The sequence below is a fragment of the Phyllobates terribilis genome, unplaced genomic scaffold (genome assembly GCF_046119375.1).
Source record: "Phyllobates terribilis strain yellow unplaced genomic scaffold, ASM4611937v1 Scaffold_2__4_contigs__length_985480577, whole genome shotgun sequence".
Taxonomy (NCBI): Eukaryota; Metazoa; Chordata; class Amphibia; order Anura; family Dendrobatidae; genus Phyllobates; species Phyllobates terribilis.
The window spans coordinates 914,673,556-914,697,829 of NW_027362762.1; the positions used below are offsets into that span (position 1 = coordinate 914,673,556).

A 24,274-nucleotide genomic window follows, 5' to 3' on the forward strand; every position below is an offset into this window, starting at 1 on the left:
TTTATTAGAAGGAATCCTCAACCGCAGATTCTTAGAGGACCACCAAACCATGTCACCAATAGCAAACAAAACCTCTTGCCGTTTCCTATCAAAGTACCTCTTAGATTTTTTGTTAGCCTCCTGAAGATTACCATGCACATCCGTCCAAACTCTCTCCAAATCACTGGAAAAACTCTCTTCCTCAGGCACAGCCGATACCAATTTGGAGAATGACTCAAAAGACGGATGTCTCCCAGAACAACAAAAAAAAGGCGAACAACCAGCAGAAGAGGATGTATGGTTGTTAAGAGCAAACTCAGCAAGTGGCAGAAACTCAGACCACCCCTCCTGATTGTCTGCCACAAAACAATGCAAGAACTGCTCAACATCCTGATTCTTCCTTTCTGTCTGGCCATTAGACTCAGGATGATATCCGGATGAAAACAACAAATGAACTCCCAACCTGTCACAAAAAGCTCGCCAAAAACGAGCCTCAAACTGAGGTCCCCTATCCGAAACAATGTCAGTAGGAACGCCATGTAGTCTGACAATTTCCTTGACAAAGGCCTTAGCGAGTGTCTTAGCGCAGGGCAGTTTGATGAATGGAACCAAGTGACACATCTTGCTAAAACGGTCCACGACCACCCCGATGACCGTGAAACCCTCAGAGGGGGGAAGGTCAGTAATAAAGTCCATAGCCAGATGTGTCCAAGGTGCACTAGGAACCTCCAGAGGGCAAAGCAACCCCGCTGCAGGAGTATGTGAAGACTTAGATCTAGCACACACCGTACATTGACACACCCACTTAATGACTTCCTTCTGCCATCCAGGCCACCAAAAACTGCGACCCACAAGTCTCTTGGTCTCAGAAATTCCTGGATGACCTGCCAACCGAGACTCATGACACTCGACAAACAAATCTCTCCTAAAGGTCCTAGGCACAAACAACCTCCCATGGGGAGTGTTAGATGGGGCATTCTCCTGTGCTTTAAGAATCTCATCTTCCAAAACGGAGTCCAAAGCAGCAATCACAACACCTTCTTGTAAAATGCTCTCCTCCTCCTCATCACCGACCATGGGAGAAAAGCTGCGAGACAAAGCATCAGCTTTAACACTCTTGGTACCTGGGATGTAAGTAACGGAAAAATTAAACCGCGAGAAAAAAAGTGCCCACCTAGCCCGACGGGCATTCAAGCGCTTGGCAGCATCAAGATAGATCAGATTTTTATGATCAGTGAAAAACTGAATGGGAAATTCAGCACCTTCCAAGAGATGACGCCAGTGTTCAAATGCGAGTTTAATAGCCAACATTTCCCGATTACAAATATCGTAATTAAGTTCAGTCTCAGAAATTTTTTTTGAAAAAAAGCACAGGGATGTACTCCATCCTTGGTTTTCTGAGACAACACCACACCGACCCCCACCGAAGAAGCATCAACCTTAACCAAAAACGGCTTAGTCACATCAGGCTGCATAAGGATGGGAGCAGAGCTGAACCTCTCCTTTAGAAACACAAAAGCTTCAATGGCCTCAGTAGTCCACTGAACCGCATTAGCACCTTTCCTGGTGAGATCGGTCAGTGGTTTGACAATAATAGAAAATTTTTTAATGAATTTTCTGTAATAATTGGCGAAACCCAAAAACCTCTGTATCGATTTCAAACCAATAGGCCTAGGCCATTCCTGCACAGTTTGAACTTTCACCGGGTCCATCTCAAAGCCCTCGCTGGAGATAATGTAGCCCAAAAAACTAATTCTCTGTACAGCGAACTCACATTTCTCCAGCTTAGCAAAAAGCGAATTGTCAATTAATAACTGTAATACCTCACGTACGCTCCGCCAATGAGACTCCAGATCCGGTGAATAAATCAAAATGTCATCCAAATACACAACCACATTTTTGCCGATCAAAGGTCTAAGGATGTCATTAATAAGATACTGAAAAAATGCTGGAGCATTGGTAAGACCAAAAGGCATAACCAGATTCTCAAAATGACCCACAGGAGTGTTAAAAGCAGTCTTCCATTCATCACCCTCCTTCATGCGCAACAAATTGTATGCCCCCCGGAGATCAATTTTAGAGAACCACTTGGCCCCCACTAACTGGTTAAACAAATCAGGAATCAATGGCAGTGGGTAAGGATTGCGTACAGTAATTGTATTAATCTCACGAAAATCCAGACAAGGACGTAAACTGCCGTCCTTTTTTTTAACAAAAAAAAATCCAACAGCCACAGGAGACTTGGAAGGCCTAATGTGACCGACGGCCAAGCTTGTCTGTATGTATTCCTCCAAAGCCTTTCTCTCAGGAATAGTAAGATTAAATAAACGACTTTTAGGAAGAGTCGCTCCAGGGACAAATTCAATGGTACAATCATAGTCTCTATGGGGAGGCAAAATTTGTGACTCCTCCTCAGAAAAAACTCTCCAAAAATCCTGAATAGGTACATTTAATTCCCCTTTTTACACCGCAGCAATACGTCCGTTACAACACTTGTCATAACACTTAGGGCTCCAGGACTTAATTTCATTGGTAGACCAATCCAGTACAGGATTGTGTAATTTTAACCAGGGCAACCCCAAAACAACTGGAGAAGGCAAATTATTTAATACTACCAAATCCAAATTCTCTTGGTGAACACCATTAATAGTGAGGGGAAATTGATAGACCTTGTGAGTAACACTCTTCAAGGGAGAGCCATCGACAGAAACCACAGCAATAGGGGATGACAAAGGTTTGGGTTTTAATTTAAGTTTTTCCAAGAATCCCCCATCAATCACATTCAGAGTAGAACCACAATCCACAAATACCCGAAATTCAATTAATTCTTCCTGAGCAGCAGTGGTAGCAGAAAGAAATACACCCTTAGTGTTTAAACAGGCTACACGGGCGTAACTGACCTTTTTTTTTTCTTTGTTCATACGAAGCACACAGTTCTTAATAAAATGGTCAGATTTCCTGCAATAAAAGCACAAACCTTCAGAAGACCTGCGGTCTTTTTCCTGAGAGCGGGGTGCCATCGCCCTAATCTCCATCGGCTCTCCAATGTCAGTACAGACCCTCTCAAGACTCGGAGCTGATATGGCAGAGGATTTACTCTCATTAACCCTTGCACGCAGTCTCCTGTCCACCCGTATAGCTAATTGCATTGCCTCCTGCAAGTTTCCAGGTGTGGGATAAGCAATCAGCAAATCCTTAACCCTTTCACCTAGCCCCGCAAGAAACAAACTTTTCAAAGCTGAGTCGTTCCACCCCACCTGGGCAGACCACCGACGGAAGTGAGAACAATATTTTTCAACATTACCTGATCCCTGCCTCAAACGTCTCAATTCAGTCTCAGCTGATGAGACACGATCAGGATCATCATACAACAAACCCAAAGCAGAAAATAAACTATCCACTGATCTAAAGCATGGATCACTAGGTTGGAGAGAAAAGGCCCATCCCTGAGGTTCTTTGCGCAAAAGTGACATTATGAACCCTATGCCCTGTGATTCATCACCAGAGGATCTGGGTCTCAAATGAAAATACAACAAACAAGCATTTTTAAAGGAAAAAAATTCTTGTTGATCACCAAAATATAAATCAGGCAAATGTACCTTTGGCTCCACAAAATGTGCTCCAGAACAGCTACTCGCATGTTGTTGGAGCTCGGCCACCTCCAGAGAGAGTCCCTGCAGGCGTTGAGCCAAATCCTGAACCGACACCATGATGGAAACTGGAAGTCTTTCCTTAGAGATATTTTTGGGCTGGACTTACTGTTATGATCTGCTACAAGCACTAAGGAAAGAAATGAGATCTGTCCCTACAATAGAACTAAGCTAGATCCCTACGATGCAACGGGGAACCTGATCCTGCGATCAGACCTGCTAAAGTCCTCGGCTAGTTTGTACGAAGACCTATAGATGCAAGGGAGTGATCCCAACAAGAACTAGGGACTGGGATAAAGTGGGACACCTCCTAGCAGAAATTGTAGCAGTAAAAGACAAACACACAACATAGAACATAAAGGTCCGAAGACCTAGCTAAACTGACTGAGAAAGGTAACTAAGCACCAGGCTAGCTTAAGAGTAGAAATTACAATGAAGTCCAGCAAGGCCAGGAGGGCGGAGCTGTTGGCTTTTTTTTGGTCTGTTTTTGATGATATCAACAGTGCTATTAAGCTACTGCTCTGTATCCAAGACTACCCTGAGGAAGTGACCGAGGGACTTCACGCAGTGAAAATCTGTATAGGCGTTAAACCGTGTAAACTAGAGAATCTCTTAAGCCGGCCATACTCATTAAATGGCCTAAGGATGCTTCAGCCCATCACAGCTTACCCTCATCCTATTCTACCATACACAGGAGAACTCGTTTTACCCAGTGCTCCTGTGTCTTCTATAAGAAATGTGCCAGCTAAGACGTCAACCGCCCCAGCTTATCTCCAGGAGAACAACTGCAATCAGCAGTCTGAAATCGACATCTCTCCCGTCCATCAATTAAATGGTGCCTCCATTCACATTAGACTGTCTGCTGAGCCTGTCCATATCAGCGGATTTGACCATTATTAGTCTAATGTGTATGGTGGCCTTTGGATTCTGCACACCATGTTATTGTTAGCTCAATCAGAGTAAAGATCAGAGGGTCTATCACTAGCATAAAGGCCTGGTATATTAACAGTCATTACCAACACAATATTTTTGTATATGGCCATCATCAAAATGGCACTGATGCTGATGATGTAATTTGTCAAATAAGTAAGTCATTAGTCACAGCAAATCAGAAAATTGATTGAACAAATATGTAACTTAGGCTAGAATAACTCTGAAATGCACCAGTATGATTCAATCCTGAGGACAGTGACAGGTGGCAGCAGTCACATGGTGCAGCAGCACCAAAACCATATTGGGCAACTTGAGCAGTATCGCTTTTTGGTTCATTATACCTTTTGAATATACCTCTTAAACACCAATTTCTGTGTATCACAAAATAATGGCTAGCAAAATAACTCATCTATTAAAGAAAATGTTTTCAGGTTCATTGTCATTATGAAAAAGTTGATATCCGGGACTTTGGTTATTATTTCCTTTGGAGCTGAGAACTTGCCAGTTGTACATGGTGATAATCTCTGTGGACCACTCTTCCTAGTGATCCTCTGGCTTTCAATTATGTCATTTCAACAGAGCAGCATTTTCGCTTCCTCTCTGTTGACGGTCTTGCCAATGTCTTGCTGATTGATAGCTGGTTCCCCGCTGCCTAACTGTGGGGAACCAGTTGGGCTGCAGGAAATAGGCAGCTGATGTCCAGCTGTCAATCAGCATGACATTGGCAGTTACACCCCATCGACAGACCAGACCAGAAGAGAAGATATTCTGTTGATGTAAGGTGAAATGAAGCAGGAGAGTCACCGCTTGAACCGGCAGAGATCATCTCCGGTCAGAACAGGCATCTTGTCAGCAAATACTTGCCTGTAAATTTTAAATCCCATTGGAAAGAATAACCAAATTTTCAAATAACCTCTTTAAGGCTGATGAAAATTTAAACAGAAACATGTTTGTGGTCTTGGTCTTGTTCCATTAAAGTTTAAATTGTACCTGTTATTTCAGGTGTTTATTCACAATAATCTGTCTTGTGTTCATGAGGAAAACAATATTACTGACTATTATATGACTTGTTGCCTCCAGTTTTCCTCTCATCAGTCTTTGTCTCTTATTTTTAGTTGTTTCTGAGCTAGTGGGTGGGGACTAGCTGCTAAAATGTCTTAATAAACAGTACACACAGACAAGAGGGATTCATGCTCTCTTATCTCTATATTGAAGCAGCAGCAACATGGATCATATTATACAGCAGTACTTAACAGAGTAGCTGTAAATTTGGCTGGAGCTAAGATAAAACACTTACTAGAAAAATGCAGTGCCATCTGTGTGTTCCTTCCTCTCTGCTACTCCCTTCTCCTTCCAATCAATCTCAATTTATTCCTCAGTGACTCGCAGTCCATCTTGTCTTGAGCTGGGCAGATATTAGTTGCATTTTAGTATGAAAAATCAGTTTGGGAGTCAGGAGAGAGAGGAAGAAGTGGCTCATAGGTGGAGAAAAAAATAAATCTTTTTCTGAAAGGATATATTACAAAGTTTCTTCTTCTTTTAAAGTTTTTTTTTGCAAAATTTGAGTTTTAATGTTCATATTTATTGCTCACCTAAAGAAAGAAAGAGAGACAGAAAATAGATTAGGTGTGATTTCCAGTGTAGCAGAAACAAATTCTAGGAAGCCCAGCTGATAAATGGACTTTCAGCTATGGCCATGGATAAATGACAGTAAGCTTTAAAAAACTTATTTGGTCTTAATAGTCATGGAATATGGAGCCTCATTCATTTTTGTTATATGGCAGGAAATAATTATTTGTAACGATGAAAAATTGGATGGATAGTTAGATAGATAGATAGATAGATAGAGAGATAGATTAAAAGAGAATGGAACAGCACCAAAGTAGCAGAGCAATGGGCGCAAGGCCTCCCAGACAGCTATCCCGCCGTCATATATATATTGTTTTCACTATTTTTTAGAGTGCTGCCTGATTTTCTTTTGAAATAGATAGATATTTGTGGCCTATCCTGAAGAAGGAGTCAGAGTGACTCCGAAACGCGTTGACATTAAACCAACAGTTCTTCATTTAATTGTGGCTTGTCATTTATCAGCAGCGCAGGATACTTTCATCACCCTTGGTACTATTGTAGATTTGTGCCAAGAAATCTTGATCCACGGGCGCCTTTGACTGCCATGTCAGTTAAGGACTTGTCATTGACTAATCCCTTCTGTGTACCTGAATATTATTAGCAAAAATCTGACTTTCTTTCTATGCAGATATCGACCTACTATTGATGGGAAGAAATATACAAGTGTTAGATTCTTCTTTCCTATTGTACGTAATGTTCCATTTGCTTTGTGATTGTTTATTGATGGTTTTCTTTGCAGGAATGGAAAAATGATTGATGAAAATGACAAGTATTCATTACGAGAAGACAATACGGAGTTAACAATTAAAAACATCATTAACGGTGATGCTGGATCCTATACCTGCAGAGCAACCAACAAAGCGGGATTTACGGAAAAACAGTCATTTCTACAGGTGTTTGGTAAGTCTGTTATGTACTAATGACACTCGTTTGTGAACGCTCAAATGTTTTCAAAAATCAAATGTTTCTTTAGTGACAAATGATACACATTATAGTATTGTGATAAATTCAAAGGGCGGAAGACAAAGTCAATCCATACAATGAAATATACATCCAGTAAGTCTTATATTATGGCACTTGTTTCCAGTGCAAAACACAACCTTCAAGTAAAAACCTTCTCCATAGTCAGATATGTCGCTTATAGCAGTGTAGGAGTTCTTGTTTTTCACCTCTTACAGGAGCATTCCCAAGATGAATCTACTGGATTGTGGGTAACTTACTGATTGCTTGGGGCCCACCTCTGGACCCCAGAAATCTTGAGAATGGGGCTCTGGAACCTCAGAATTGGACTTTATATAGCCACTCTTTGAATGAAGCTTTGGTGTGAAGGCTACACCTTTGTGACTGCCGGAGAAGCTAGTTTGGAAATTCTCGTAGACAATAAATGCATTGAAGGTTGAGCACCTCCTCTTCATTCATGACAAAATTCTGCACAACCAGATTCATAGGTTCCAGTCCCTCGTTCCCATGATTCCTGGAAGTCCTAACTATTCCAGTGTATTCTGAAAAGAACCCTTTAAAAAGCAACCAAAATTTTGTAATTTTTTTGGCCTGCATGGATGTTATGAAACTTTATTAGGAGATTTGTCTTCATTCTTGTAAAAAATTGTATGTAAGTGGCTTCCAAACCCCTGTTTTCTCCCCAATTTCCTGCCTTCAGCTGCATTGATATCAGAATGTAATTATCACAAAGGTAACAGACATGGTAGCTTGGTGGGTGCTGTATGAAAAAGGATAATGGGTATGCTGACATAAGCAAAAATAGGGGGAGCCAGCACTAACACAACTGTGACAGTATTAATTTGGAGTAGAGATGATGGCAATGAAAGAGAATAATGGTCAGCTCAGCACCTGGGTCTCACTAAATCTGCTGCAGGAGATTGTTCTGATAACATTGACATACAGTACAGACCAAAAGTTTGGACACACCTTCTCATTTAAAGATTTTTCTGTATTTTCATAACTTTGAAAATTGTACATACACAGTAAAGGCATCAAAACTATGAATTAACACATGTGGAATTATATACTTAACAAAAAAGTGTGAAACAACTGAAAATATGTCTTATATTCTAGGTTCTTCAAAGTAGCCACCTTTTGCTTTGATGACTGCTTTGCACACTCTTTGCATTCTCTTGATGAGCTTCAAGAGGTGGTCACCGGAAATGGTTTTCACTTCACAGGTGTGCCCTGTCAGGTTTAATAAGTGGGATTTCTTGCCTTATAAATGGGGTTGGGACCATCAGTTGTGTTGTGTAGAAGTCTGGTGGATACACAGCTGATAGTCCTACTGAATATAGTATCTCATCTAGAAAATGCCAAGAGTGTTCAATGCAGTCATCAAAGCAAAAGGTGGCTACTTTGAAGAACCTAGAATATAAGACATATTTTCAGTTGTTTCACACTTTTTTGTTAAGTATATAATTCCACGTGTGTTAATTCATAGTTTTGATGCCTTCAGTGTGAATGTACAATTTTCAAAGTCATGAAAATTCAGAAAAATCTTTAAATGACAAGGTGTGTCCAAACTTTTGGTCTGTTTTGAATAACATGGTCAAGTGCTATCTAATGTTTAATCGGATAGTATTTGTACTAATGTTATACTATGGGGCAGTACTGATTCAGCATGAGAAAACAATCTCAGCATGCTGCAAGTGGATCCACTAATCAGATGACATGCTCCCAATCAAGTGTTTGGGGGCATGGAAAATATCGTACTGCACTCGGACGACATCCACGGACTCACACAATGGAGAAGATGGAGAAATCTTGTTCTCCATATTCTTCTCATAGGAGAGAATCAGAGCACACTAAGCTGTCACTCTGATCAAACTCTGATGCGAGTCTGAGCACGGTGTCATTAGCATAATTGATCCAATTCTCTCACTTGAGAGAATCCACTCTTGTGTGATCCAGGCCTAAGCAGAAAACTCTGAGGAGTAGACAGGAACTGAGCAGACCCATCACTGCCATCTTGTACTCCAAATTAATGTGTTCTGTAATCAATGCAGACGAAGACAGCCAAGTAGCCCGGAGAAAGCCCGGGGATTGGAAGCAGCTTACATGGATCTTTTTTTTAAAAAATAATGAAGACAAATTTTCTATTAAATTGATTTGGAAAGTTTCATAAATTTCCATTCTAGACAAAATCATTATTATTGTAAAAAAAAGAAATTGAGTTATTTTTTAACCGCTATACTACATGATTCCAAACTTTTGACTACATATGTGGAGCAGTTGCTGAGAGTTAGAGCAAGCTGAGAAATTCCAATATGCAGTAATGGAAAGTCGGGTCAGAGGTTAGAGAAGTAATCGCCAGATGTGGTTTCTGGCAGTCAAAAAGGACAAACCAGTATAGGTGTTGAAGAGTTAATCAGGAGATTGGTCAGAAGCTCAGCCAGTACAGAACAGAGATCTAAAGTCCAAATGGCTAGTTTCCTAAAGAGAAGAAACTAGATAGCACAGGTGATAGGAAATAGAGGATGGAAATAAAGCGATGGGACCAAGGATGGTCCACAGATGCTCCCTACTGATTGGTTTGCTGACCTGCTCAAATTAGTCGGCCCTTAAAGAGTTTTTCTGGTCCAAATCAATAAGTCTGCTGTCACTCTGTGTGACTGCAAACCTATGAATCCCCGTAACGCGCAATGTGTGTTCGCTGGTTTCTGAGCTGGGATCTGAGGGTATATATGAGGTATACATACTTCCGGCCGGGGCCCGTCCAATGGGCACAGCTTCGCTCCATACACTTGTATAGAGCAAGGCCGCACCGACTATAGACACGGCCGTTCAGTGGGTGTAGCCGACTAGAGGGTGTGGCTTCGCTCCATACAAGTGTTTGGAGTGAGGCTACGCCCACTGGCGAGTATGTATAACTCATTCATACCCTCCGGTCCCGTGTAAGAAACCGATGAATCCCCGCAGATCACAGTCATTGCAAACTTATTGATTTGGACTGGACAACGCCTTTAACGAACTGCACTAGTTCTAACACACTGAGGGAGATTTACCTGGTAGAGTATGAAAATATTATTTTTCAAGTGGATCAAAAGTACTGAAGTGCATATCGGTCAGAAAATGTAATATGTGTTTTATACACATATTGCGCCTCACTAGCCAATTTAAAAAATATATATATAGTAAAGGCAGCAAGGCTTAGAGGAATGGGGGTATTGTAAGATAAAGGGTCCAACATGTCTAGTAAGATGCACCAAAGCTATCACACAGCTTTAGCACTGGGATAAATTTGGATCATCTAATGTCCAACGCAATGACTAATATTGTATGGTACTTTATCTGATCAAAATAACATTTTCAGTCCAAAAAAAAATCTCTCCCAAGTGATACTAGGTCCCCGATTCATCAAGATCAGCATTTCTCATTAAGATTTGCATGCTTAATGAATGAGACAAGGAGCTAGTTGGCATGCGCCTCTGTGTATGACTTGTCACTATTCTTAATTCAGTCCCTCCTGGAGTAAGGTTTGTGGTGTTGCGAACTCTGACACTAATCATGAATGTGACGAGCAGGGGTCACCATACCCTGTCACACCCTAATATCGTCTATTTTTTTGAGGCTGGCTGGGCAAAAAATGTTGCTAAAATGGCAAAATTTTGCAAAGTACTGCTGTGAGCATACGTTGGGAAAGGTCAAAAGAGCGCCGGAGCATGCGCATAGAAGTACTTTGCTCTGCCCTCAGCAGGGCAAAGAGGAGTACGCCTGCACAGAAGGGGGTCACTGTGTGGATGACATAGGATGCATGATCCACATGAAGCACAGAAGGAAGACGGCATCGCAAGAAGAGAGGAGGCACCGGACCAAGATCAGCAACACTCATCCAATGGATTTTCCTAGGAAATTTGATTTGCTGCGAAGTTATTGAATGTCCCAAATTGTGCTCTGGGGTCTCTTTTGGTCTTGCTTGACCCCAGAGTATGTTAAACAGAGGAGGTTTAAAAAACAAACAAAAGTAATATCTCACCAATCCCTGCCTACTTTTCGTCAGCTGTGCCTCTTCTTTCTGCCATCAGGTGCTGTATCTTTGGTGTTTTCACTCTAGTCTGGGACTTCCAGCTGTAGCCAGGACTTGGACGTCCCTGGCACACACTGTGACACCGTGACTCGTGGACCTATGAGGCCTGGTCATGGCCGGAAGTTCAGACCTAGATTGAAGACACCAGAAATGTGGCTCAAGATGGCGTAAAGAACAGGCATGGAGAAACGGTCAGTTGGCAGTGAGCAGCATCATGGTGAGGTATTAGACGTTTTTTGCTTTTTAACCTTTTGCCGGCCAGCACTTCCACTAGTAATCATGTATGGCTCTGCAGTGAGATCAGTGAGCAGAGCAGACTGTCTGTCATTCCATGTCTCACACAGGAGAAACCTGCTCTAGGCTGTTGTGGCAGTGTGTTCCTTTTTCCCCTGCATATTGTTGCTTGCTTATGATTGGTCAACGTAATTCAGTAGAAATAGTACACGCCTCCAGGGGAAAATCTCTGGTACCATATGCTTAAGATAAATTTTATTCTAAAATTTGCAAGATAGTATCTTTGCAATGGAGATGAAAAATTGAAAAATAAAAACTATGCTTTACTCAGCTCTGCAGCCACTATTATTCCATGATGTGGTCAGTTTAAAATGCTCAAACTGGTGAAAGGTTCTCGCTAAGGTTTGACTTTTATTTCATCACTGTGCATTTATCATGGAAAAGAAAATACACATTTCTTATGCTATATTCATATGATAGTGATGACATATCTATACACAATGCATCATATCCTGAGAGTTAAATATATATACTGAGTTATTGCAAGAAAATTTTGACGGTGATTCTTTTTTTCCCAAGTGCTTTTTGAGAAATGTTCTATTGCTTCCAGCACTTATGGCACATAAAATGTCATTTTAGATAATACAATAAAAATCACTGAGGACTTCTGATTTTATAATCTTAGCTAGAAATTTGGAGGATTATTCTGTGTTACAGCTATACTATGTGAAATCGGATGCTGTAAGGGAAGAATTACAAAGGACATTGCAATTTGCAACAGGAAAGATAATCGGAAGTTTTTACTGTAAATATTTATAGTTTTATGCTAACTTCCAAGTATATTTGGGGTTTAGTGTTGATGAGTAGGACATCATATGTTAGTATTCCTACTGATTTCTAGAATTGCATAATATCACACCTATCAGTGAATGTCCACTCTTGAGTACCAATTAATACACCTAGCATCCTTTGAGGATTAATTTCTTTATTTTACTGGTCAGAGCTTAGTTTTTCTGATACAGATCCTCAATTTTCCTGCAAAGGTATAAGGTTAAAGGGTTACACATCTTTGCTATGAGGCTGAGAACTTACAGGCACATAGTTCCTGCTCCTGCCGGTGATTCTGAGCCTACATTTGACCTCACATCAACACAGCAGCTTTTTCTCTACCGGTATTCTCTATCGATGGAGTATCACTGTCAACGTCATGCTGGTTGACGTATGGCTCCCCACGGCTAAGCAGTGGGGAGCCATCTGTCAATCAGCATGACACCCTGTCAAAAGTGCATTGCAGGAAAAATGAAGTTGCTCTGTCAACGTGACATCACCGGAAGCTGCAGAATCACCTGCAGGAGTGGCAGAGATTGGCACTGGGCATCACAGGCAGGTAGTTAGCAACTACCTGCCTGCAAGTTATTAGCCCCATAGCAAAAAATAAGCAAAGTCCCGGATAACCTCATGACAAAATTCTTATTGCTTGCTCTCTCCACTAAAGGGAGTTTAACTCTTCCCAATTTATACGTAGATATAGCTAAATACTAACATTTTGCATACACTTTGCACTGTACATGCAATTTGGTGCTCTGTTTTGGTGATCATGTTAAAGATATTTAAAAAATGTAATAGCAAAGACTTGATTTTTCATAGGTTAACATTTACTTTAAAGTGGGTGTTATATACAGGCATCTAATCTCCATACTTCTTATTAGGGCATATAAATGTCACAGGTGATGGATTGTCAGCTCTACAGATGTGTCCTTGCTTACCTTTTCCGTTAATGCAACAGATATCAACATTCTTTGCTTAAGATGAAAAGCTTTTAAAAAAGAAAGCAGGATTTTTTAATACTCTGTCACAAGATTATATATTTTATGAATCTATTTGTGGCCACTAATGAAAAACGTATCTGCTGAAATTATATTTTGTCAGCTTGGCAGAATTTAGCCAGGAAATTCTATTTTGATTAAATTAATTTAATTGCCCTCAAGTGTGGATTATGATGCTGCGTGGTCTCTCCATACCCCAGAGCATAATAAAGTTGGGTAAAAAAATTAAAATAAATTACACTTTTCTCCTTGGCCCTCTCGTTGTCTGTGCAACTCCATGTCTAGTCATTCTCGTTTAGTCTTCATTCTCTGGCCACCTGCCTTTTTCATGCTAAAGGTCCCATTAGGTCTTCGGCACCTCAGCCAAACACTAAGCTTTGCAACATTATGACGTTGCAACCTGATGCATGTCTACATCTCATGTAACATCATGATGTCTTAAGGACTATTAGGCCTTAGTGTGTGCTGAAAGAGCTGAAAAGCCAATGGGACCCATGGTGAGAATAAGACCAGCACCCTGTGATTGAAGACTGGGCTAGAATTGGGGGTTCAGTTCATAGTAGGCACTAATTTCTGCACAGGCACATGTCTCGATGCAAAAACAAAGTCATGTTTATTTTGTTTTTCCACACTTCAACTGATATTGCTTCCTTCAGCACAATAAGATATAATATAAACTGTCCTTTCTTCAGGCAAGACAAAACAAAGTAAATTAAACTGTAGCATGCAGCATGCAGAAGGATCTCAAGCAGCTTTAAATGCTTTCACCAAGAAACACATCTGTTCACTTCCAACACAGAGTCCCTTCTGAACTGTCTCAGATGCCGTTTATAAGGCCTCTAAGGCCCAAGCTGGAGTTTAAGAGAGATCTTTCCCACCCAGGCTCTTTGGTTATTCCTAAATCCTGGACATGGAAATTACTCAAAACAAACTACTCAGCAACATAGTGTTGCTTTGCTTATACAGAATTCCTGGGATTTACATCACCAAGGGCAGCCACCTCAGTGACACATGCACTCTGTCAACCACTTTACCTGATGCCTTCTTAAAATATATATATATACATTTTTTTTTTATCCCAGCCCTTTTGAATCTAGCAAGCCGCCATTTTGTTGGATTTACGCAAATCCAGTTGCAAAAATTTTTTATTTTTATTAATCTATTCTTTGATGATACTTAAGAAGAATTAAATTCACATCAAATCTCTTCACTCACTGCTAGTCTATGAGTTACAGTCTGTTAAGAATTTAGCTTTGGGTTTATGCTTGTAATTATTTTGCCATCTGAGTGTCAGAATTCCCATTGTCCTTCTACAGTTTGACCACTAGTGGCTGCTATTGTTCACCTCAATAATTGTGCTGCAATTCCACTCCTTACCATTGGAGGCTGCTGTTTTGTTCTGCAATTTTCCTTAACTAAGATGCCAGATTCTGAACCTGTGGGCTCCATCTTGTTTCCTGTTTGGGCCTACTTAAAGCCACATGGATCTGTCATTCATTGTATGAGTACTGTGTCTAGCTGTTAGCCTAGTTCCAGTCTCCAGCTCCTGAATATTCTTACCCAGACTGTTCTCACCTATCTATGGATTGTTTCCTACAACTCCTTTGGTGACTCCAAGAACGTCTACTACCGCTTGCTGTTCCTGATCATGCTCCTTCAGCCACTAGTTTCCAGCAGTACTACACCAGTATCGTAACACTGAGTAAAGTTGCTTATCAGCTATAGTGCATAGCAAAGAGTTTGTCTTTTCAGCAGGGCTCATGTTTAATATACAGATATGGCCTCCCTTATCTTTCCTTCTGACTAAGTGTGGCTGATATTTGGCACAAAATGAACAGTTATGAACAACATACTGTGTTGGGAGATGTTGTGACTAAATGTGTTTATATGTGGCGATCCATATGTGTAATGCGGATTGTAGCCAGTCACAAGTTTTCTAACACGATCTTATAATAAAATGAATGTATAAATTGATAAACATAAGCCCTTAACTCCTTTCCAACATTGGATTTAATAGTATGTCTTAAGTCAGGTCATGTGTATGAAGCAGGCTCAGGAGCTGAGCCTGCATATTACCAGGAAGATGCTAGTTGCAATGAAACAAGCATTAATCAAATTTGTGGAAAGGTAATTGTGGGCTCATCTTTACTTACCCCTTCATGTCCCCAATATGGTCTCTTCAGCCTACTATGAGAAATGTGCACTATTTTTTGTTTAACTTTATCAAAGTTTCCAAATTATGGAAAAATTAAACTAACACAGAAAAAGATCTGGCACTTTGGAAAGCATTTTGGCCTATGAGGTTTTTTCTTTTTTTTTTCTTTGTGTCTCTCTACAAATCTGTCTGTCACTTAGGAAAGGAGACATTAATTTAATCTCCCCATTCTTTTCTTACATGATCTGATCCAAAGCTTCTTTCTGTTAGGATACATTTACAGAGTGTTTCCTTGTGTCAGAAAAATCTGATATTGTTAAGCGAAAGAATACGCAGCTGAAATCCAAGGCTGACCCTGGGGATTTTTGCTGTTGGCATGTACCAGATCGGCATGAGGATACATGCACAATTGACATGGTTTTTGCATGGATCTCACAAGGATTCCACATCATTGTGTGACATGTCACTTATTTTTTCTGCAACATGGTTTTTAAATGTGCTATGAAAATAAAATCCACGTTATATGAACCGTGAGGCAGATTCCAATTTGTTGAATCTTTGCATACAGGTTTATAAATACATATCTATATAATTCTTCATCTCCTGTATTGGGATCTCCTCATAGCAGCTATAGAAGGCCACTCAGAAATGGTAAGGAGGGGGCCACACGATGACTTTGGCAATGACAAAAGCTGTGCAGCAAATGTTCGCTCTATTCCGTTGCTACATTAAGCAGTTGAATGTAATCCCATTGTGACTCCCATAATACAACTCCCAGGACAAGCAAGTTGAAAAAAAATCCAACGTGATCTGACTTTTTGCATCTTGCTTGTTGTGATCAAAATTTGACTCAGTTCACTTGCATTACGTGCCGATGTAGTAACAGCGCATAGCGATCTGTGACACAACCTGTCTTGCAGCCAAAGGCCACATTCACATGTTCAGTATTTCACATCAGTATTTGTAAGCCAAAACCAGGAGTGGGTGAGAAATACAGAAGTGGTGACATGTTTCTATTATACTTTTCCTCTGATTGTTCCACTCCTGGTTTTGGCTAAAAATACTGATGTAAAACACTGACCAAATACTGAGTATGTGAATGTGATGTTGGGCCTTCTTACTCGTCCATATAAAACCAGTATTGGAAAAAACAGTACCGGTGTCATCAGTGTTTTAGATCAGTGTATCATCAGTGTATCATCAGTATGTCATCAGTGTGCCATCAGAGTGTCATCAGTGTGCCATCAGTGTATCCTCAGTGTGCCATTAGTGTGCCATCAGTGTGCCATCAATGTGTCATCAATGTGCCATCAGTGTGTCATCAATGTGCCATCAGTGTATCATCAGTATGTCATCAGTGTGCCATCAGTGTATCATCAGTATGTCATCAGAGTGTCATCAGTATGTCATCAGAGTGTCATCAGTGTGCCATTAATGTGCCATCAGTATGTCATCAGTGTGCCATCAATGTGCCATTAGTGTGCCATTAGTGTGCCATCAATGTGCCATCAATGTGTCATCAATATGTCATCAATGTGCCATAAGAGTGTCATCAGTGTGCCGTCAGTGTGTCATCAGTGTATCATCAGTATGTCATCAGTGTGCCATCAGAGTGTCATCAGTGTGCCATCAGTGTGCCATCAATGTGCCATCAGTGTGCCATTGGTATGTCATCAGTGTGTCATCAGAGTGCCATCAGTGTCATCAGTGTGCCATCAATGTGCCGTCAGTGTGCCATCAATGTGCCATCGATATGTCATCAGTGTGCCATCATTGTGTCATCAGTATGCCATCAGTATGCAATCAGTGTGCCATCAGTGTATCATCAGTATGTCATCAGTGTATCATCAGTATGCCATCAGTATGCAATCAGTGTATCATCAGTATGTCATCAGTGTGTCATCAGTGTGTCATCAGTGTGCCATCAATGTGTCATCAGTGTGCCATCAATGTGCCATCAGAGTGTCATCAGTGTGCCATCAATGTGCCATCAATATGTCATCAGTGTGTCATCAGTATGTCTTCAGTGTGTGATCATTGTGCCATCAGTATGTCATCAGTGTGCCATCAATGTGCTATCAGTGTGCCATCAATGTGCCATCAGTATGTCATCAGTGTGCCATCAATATGTCATCATTGTGCCATCAGTGTGTGATCATTGTGCCATCAGTGTGTCATCAGTGTGCCCTCAATTTGCTATCAGTGTGTCATCAGTATGTCATCAGTGTGCCATCAGTGTTTTTCAGGTAAAGAAAACAGAATTACAAAGTTTCTCCTATATTTTGCAAACACAAACACATACAGCACACGGATGGCACACAGATGGCAAATGAATGCCATCCATGTGCTGTACATGTTTTACACGGACCCATAGATTTGTATTGGCCCTTGTCACATGTCTCCGTGTTGATCACATGTATACACGGTCTGTGTAAAAACACGGACTTGGCTTATCAGCATAGGTTATAATAGGTACTTGTGACATCATTGAAAAAAACGGATGCCCCACGTATTACAAGCACGGACATGTGAAGGGGCTTTATGGAAAGGAGGGGAAATAGTTCAGAAATGGGAACCCCTCCAAACACGGATTCTCTTGCAGTTCTGTGTGCTGCCTCTATACTAGTTATGCCAATGGCTATCACAATAACTTGCCACAGTACATATTTTACTTTTCTATCAGTGCTGTTGAATACATAAAATATAAATGTATCTTCAGGCAGCTAATTTCATTTTGTGGATTCTAAACCATTACATAAAAACCCGATGAAGAAAAATAAATGTCCATGTAGTGACCCTGATTAATCAGAATGATAGCAACACAGCAAAGGCATTTACTGTTATTTTCGCTAGTAGATGAAACAAACCTCGGCGATATGGAATACAAGCCCGTCCACAGCCCATGAGTCTTGTTGCTAAGTTACTCTATTAAATAATTTAAGCAGTAATTTAATTAATTTTCTTAACAGTGCAGCCTCATATTATACAATTACAAAACGAGACTACGGTTGAAAATGGTCATGTAACCCTGACGTGTGAAGCAGAGGGAGAACCCATACCGGAGATTACATGGAAGAGAGCAAGTGACGGGAAGACTTTCACTGATGGAGATAAGGTGAGAGTTTCTTTATTTTTTTTACATTTGCTTTCATTTTTTATTGATGAACATTGTGTCACATTGGTACAAACGAGCCGGTCATGTGTAAAAGTAAAAACAAAAATATCCATTAACTTCTGGAAACTAAAAGCCAATAAACCATCTTTAGAGAAGAAAACCCTTCTCCCCAGGTGGAGACCAACAATCCTGGGCTGAAGACAGGACCCTCTTGTCTTAGGAGAAGGGGCATTGGCATTCTTCTTCTAAGCTTGTCTAGTTAAAATAGTTGTCTCACTAAGAAAGCTACTTTTCGGAATGAAATCAATTGGGCAACGAGGTGATCACTGCAGGTCTGACTTCTTCTAGAAGGTTCTGTAGGAAAAATATAGCATTACATGGAAGCCATTGAAGTGACTGAGCAGCAGTTTAATGCATTGATTGGACAGGTGTACCAGATGGACTCTCCCTTTAATGGGGGACCTCCCTTTATGACATCCATATGCCCTAGAAGGGTACATGGATAAGAGTCTTTTTCTTACGAACACCCATGTGGATCAGAAAAAAGTTCACCGTGACTCTATCCATTGTCACTAAATCTTAAGTCAATCATGCTATCAATATTAAGGTGACATTTGCAGAATTGTGGAGACCTATGCATGCTTTTTAATGATATTCATGTGAAGAAATTTGGAAAGCAGCACTCACCAGATCTTTTTTGGCTTAAAAGTCCTTTATTCCATCATGTGTGGGCAATCTAGGAATCTAGGAAAACATGCGACAAGCAGGTAAAAACAGGGAGTAGATGCAGGGGCGGGAGAGAGGACGACGGCCGTTTCGTGTCCGGCTGATGCTTTTATGGGTCCTATATAAAAGCGTCAGCCGGACGCAAAACGGCCATCATCCTCTCTTCCTACCCTGCATTTACTCCCTGTTTTTACCTGCTTGCCGCAAGTTTTCCTAGATTGTCCACACATGATGAAATAAAGGACTTTAAAGTCTAGAAAGATCTGGTGAGTGCTGCTTTCCATATTTCTTTATATCTATGTCTGTCTTGAACTATAGCTTATGCACCACCGTAAAAGATCGTAAGTAACTGCTGATATTGAGGCCAGTATACTTCTAAAGTCTCCCATTTTAATGATATTATTAATTAACAGCCCAAACTTATTTTGGATGTGGCTTATTAAGCAGCAGTTCTAGAATAGGTCATCAATATCCAACACCCATCATCTCCTATTGATCAGCTGTTACGAGGTCCCAAGACCACTGGAAGTACACAATGTATAGAGGTGGAACTCCACCGCTCAATACACTAATGACCATTCTTGGGTACTGTATCTCAGTTCCCATTTACATTAATAGGAAATGTTTAGTCAAAAATGATGACTGCACAATGTATGAAACTGTGGTATTTCGGCTCTGTACCTTGTGTACTTCTGGAGGTCTCTGGCCCTCGTAACTGCTGATCAGTGCAGTTCATCAATATTATAGTCCTGGACGGTACCTTTAAGTTTTGGACCAATTTCTCCCATTCCTAAGCCATTCATTTATTCTTTCCTTATATCCTCTCAATAAAAGAGTAACAACTGCAACTGCCAGAGTTTAGTGGTAAACCCTAAGACTATGGACACGTGCCGGAAGCCTCATAAATTATGGATGTTCTTGTTTATATTTATGAGCTCGAAATATTTCTCGCCTGCAAGAATGAGATTTTTTTCTTCTCTTTCCTCATTCGTGTCTGTTATTTTATTCTAAATAGCCTTGGAAAAAATTCAAACATGTAGAGATAGATGGATATATTATAACACACTTGGAAAAAAACTCATTTCTTGACAATTATTATATGCTATAGTCCAGGGCCATGCCAATATACATGCCCTTCTAGCTATTTCATTTCACATTAAGTATGATTGTTGATTCACTTAGAATGAGGTTGTCAATTCTGGGCAAGGAGAACAGCCATCAGTCAGACTCCATTCTTATCAAAGGTGTATAATAAGCCACTGTGCTACCATCCCTAAAAACAGATGTGCAGAATATATTTTCACTCTCCATAAGACACATTTTTATGTTAGGAGCTATTTTCTTAAAAAGTAATAAATTACATTTTATGAAAAATGATGTCTTATTCTGACAAGCCCTTCTCTAAATAGCCACCAGCTAGAGATCAACTGATTGATTTTAGTCCAGCAAGTGTTCATCAGTGGTTCCACCTTACTGTTCTCCTGCAGTGGCCACAGCAGGAGAAGCCTGGCATTACATGGTGCACATTCAAAGAAGTCCTCCAGGGCAGGAGTTGACTCTTGAAACAACTCTCCATTTTTCATTAGAGAAGGGGTATTAAACATGAACTTTTATTTATATACCCATATAGGTTTCATTAAAAAGAGGTTATCCTCTTAAAGGCAACCACTTCTATGTCTTACTTTGAAACAGGCGGAAGACAAACTCTTCTAGTTTTGATGGCTAGTCTCGGCCAGATGCTGCATTGATTGACAGCATTGAGCTAGTCTGCATAAATGTGGGAAATAGGATTTTTTCAGACATTAAAGTCCCACCCATGAGGTTCTGGGAAAATATGAGCTAGGGCTAGTTGGACTGCTCTATTAAAAGAGATCTGTATGAGAGTAATGAAAAACCTACTAATATTTTCCAGAATCACACTGCCATTACTCAATAGACATACTAAATCGATAATCTAGTATCAAGCCTCTTTATTAATAATGTATTTTGATAAGGTAGCACTCAATTTTGGGTGAATACAATTATGGTGGTATAATTAAAGCCCGTGTGAGTTGTGTTACTTTCCTGAGTTGGGTTCAGTTATACGTGTACTAAGAGTATATATTTTGCAGTATCATGAAATTATGTTTGACATATTTTGTTCTTCCCATAACATGAACAGAGCCAAGATGATCGCATAGAAAGTGTAGGACATCATGGAAAGTCCTCTTTGCGCATTAGAAATGTGATGTTATTAGATGCAGGAAGATATGACTGTGAAGCAGCAAGCAGAATTGGCGGCCATCAAAAGAGCATGTATCTGAATGTTGAATGTAAGTCTTTTTCTGTGTAGTATGTCAGGCAATGTCATAAAGATGTACTTAACTGATCTGATTTGTTGGGCTCAAAATCATGTTTTACCTGTCTTCAATTTTAGCAGGAAATGGAAAAATATAAATAAAAATTTAAAGGAAATCTGTCACCGTTTTTTTGCTGTTTTATCTGAGAGCAGGATGATGTAGGGGCAGAGACCCTGAATCTAGCATTTTATCACTTACTGGGATGCTTGCTGCAGTTTTGATAAAATCACTGCTTTCTCTTTTGCAGATATACCAGTTCTCTGAATCCTGAGATGTGTATAACCCCACCCACATCATTGATTGGCAGTTTTCTGATTACGTTGTGCATAGGCAGAAATCTGCTAATCAGTGATGGGCCGGGACAGAATTTATTAATATAATGGACTACAGGGCAGCAGGCTTACTAGTCCTTTTTAGTGATAATATCCTGCTGATAACATAGTGATTTTATCAAACCTACAGCAAACATCCCATTATGTGACATATCGGTGAAATCAAAGTCTCTGTCTCTACATCATGCTGCTCTCAGATTAGGTGACAAAAAACTGGTGACAGATTCCCTTTATCTGTAATGAGATGGTTAAAGGTTTATTCCATCTTGTACATTTATAACATTTTCACAATATACTGTATGTCATAAATGTATAGCAGATGGGACCCCACCGAAGGGACCTACATCTATCTCGACAGATCAGTGTTATGAAACTCCAAATGCTCCTCTGTTGATGCATATGGCAGAGGATCATCCTCTGTTATATGCATCAACAGCAAAACATCTTCTTTCAGCACTCTGTATTGAGGCCCATCATGCAGTATGACTCTTCTGTCAGCATCTCTATATACGGCCCCATCCTGCAATACATCGTTCCTCTTAGTCACCAGCACTTAAGCCCACCCTTACTTCCTAGTATGAGCTCTGCAGTATAATGAAGGACCCTCACATTAGAAGCTCCGATCTAGGCACAGCTATGTTGACAGGATGCCAGATGAGAGATAAACACCACTTTGCATGATAGAACATGATCAGTATCTACTCCAGGATGGTTCCAATGGCAACTAAAAGGTAAATACACTGCTCAAAAAAATAAAGGGAACACTCAAATAACACATTCTAGATCTGAATGAATGAAATATTCTCATTGAATACTTTGTTCAAAGTTGAATGTGCTGACAACAAAATCACACAAAAATCATGTGCCTGTATGACCTCCCTACAACACCTGGTCATGCTCCTGATGAGGTTGCGGATGATCTCCTGTGGGATCTCCTCCCAGACCTGGACTAAAGCATACACCAACTCCTAGACAGTCTGTGGTGCAATGTGATGTTGGTGGATGGAGCGAGACATGATGTCCCAGATGTGCTGGGGAATGGGCGGCCAAGTCAATAGCTTCAATGCCTTCATCTTGCAGGAACTGCTGACACACTCCAGCCACATGAGGTCTGGCATTGTCCTGCATTAGGAGGAACCCAGGGCCAACTGCACCAGCATATTGTTAAGCATTGGGCATTTGCTGGATTTGAAATGGGCCCATAAAAAGTGACCTAGTGCAGGCAGAAATATACATTCATCATGATTAATTTTTCCTATTTTCACACCTTCTTACTGAAGACGATAATCTTTCACTACTTGAGAGCAGTATGTGAATATCATACTGTAATATGTGTAAAGCATCTGATTAAGGACTCCATATATAGGGTTGAGCCCTTGACATGTATGTGGTATATTGATGCAGTTTGGGAAATAATAGATATGTATTCATAAGTCCCACCTACAATAACCTTCTCCTGCTGTTTTTAAGATCAGTGACCTATTATGTATAGGCTGTTTTTGTTCAAGTTCACACCTATATATTATATATCAAGTAGTGAAAGATTATCGTCTTCAGTAAGAAGGTGTGAAAATAGGAAAAATTAATCATGATGAATGTATATTTCTGTCTGCACTAGGTCACTTTTTATGGGCACTTTACGGGCACTTTTTGTATGTTATATTTGTCAAATATGACTATTAAAGATTATCTTTCATAATAAATAGATAAAAGGGCTTTTTGTGTTAGTTGGTAAAAGATATTCCCTTTATATATGGAATCAAGACTTTGTGATCTTATGGATTTGAAATGGGTTCAGAACCATCAGTGGACTCTGTGGTTTCCCATTCTGTTCCAGCTGGGGCTGATGCTGCTCAGCATCATCATCAGTCCCAACGCCTAGCTGGTGCATAAGATGTACAGATTGTCTCTTAGGTCTTTGTTCCTAGCAACATGAAGGATAGGTTGCGGAGGGAGACAGGGCTGTTAAAGCCTAAGTCCAGGATTCTCTGTACTGAGCATGCCCGTGACATGGCGGACCGTGATTGGTGGTTTGGGAGTCAGCTGATCCGGTTACCTGGCACCGCCTGATTGGTCGCGGGTGACGTCACCAATGGTGCGACGGTGGGCAGGGCTTAATCTTTAAAAAGCCCGCCCTCAAACATGGCGGCGCTCTCTGATCATTAAGCAGTGATGGTGCTGTGTGGACGCTTGGTCTCTTGGGCTCCACGTGTGCTTTAGTTTCTGGCAGGCAGGTTTAGTGGAAATAGGCAGGCTTAGATGAAATAGTCAGGTAGCTTCATCTGACTGTCTGGCTCTGACAAAGGGGTTGCCTTACACCCCGA

General features: G+C 40.6%; 1 protein-coding gene and 1 long non-coding RNA gene across 5 annotated transcripts in view; one reads left to right on the plus strand and one right to left on the minus strand.

Moving 5' to 3' along the window:
* NCAM2 (neural cell adhesion molecule 2) overlaps nt 1-24,274 on the plus strand; it is a 578,411-nt gene that overhangs the window by 364,724 nt on the left and 189,413 nt on the right. For both annotated transcript variants that reach the window (XM_073668266.1, XM_073668267.1), the window contains exons 7-9: nt 6,931-7,091; nt 18,408-18,553; nt 21,441-21,591. In XM_073668266.1, the coding sequence (XP_073524367.1) occupies nt 6,931-7,091; nt 18,408-18,553; nt 21,441-21,591 (458 nt within the window). The remainder of the gene's footprint in view (nt 1-6,930; nt 7,092-18,407; nt 18,554-21,440; nt 21,592-24,274) is intronic.
* The window catches only part of LOC141236699 (uncharacterized), a 45,993-nt gene that overhangs the window by 2,637 nt on the left and 19,082 nt on the right, over nt 1-24,274 (minus strand). Inside the window, exon 5 of one of the 3 annotated variants that reach the window (XR_012302353.1) lies at nt 5,860-5,967. This is a non-coding gene — a long non-coding RNA (uncharacterized lncRNA). Of the gene's footprint in view, nt 1-5,859; nt 6,155-18,609; nt 18,908-24,274 lie in introns of those variants that run through there. The other 2 variants (XR_012302359.1, XR_012302363.1) reach the window with 2 other exon arrangements.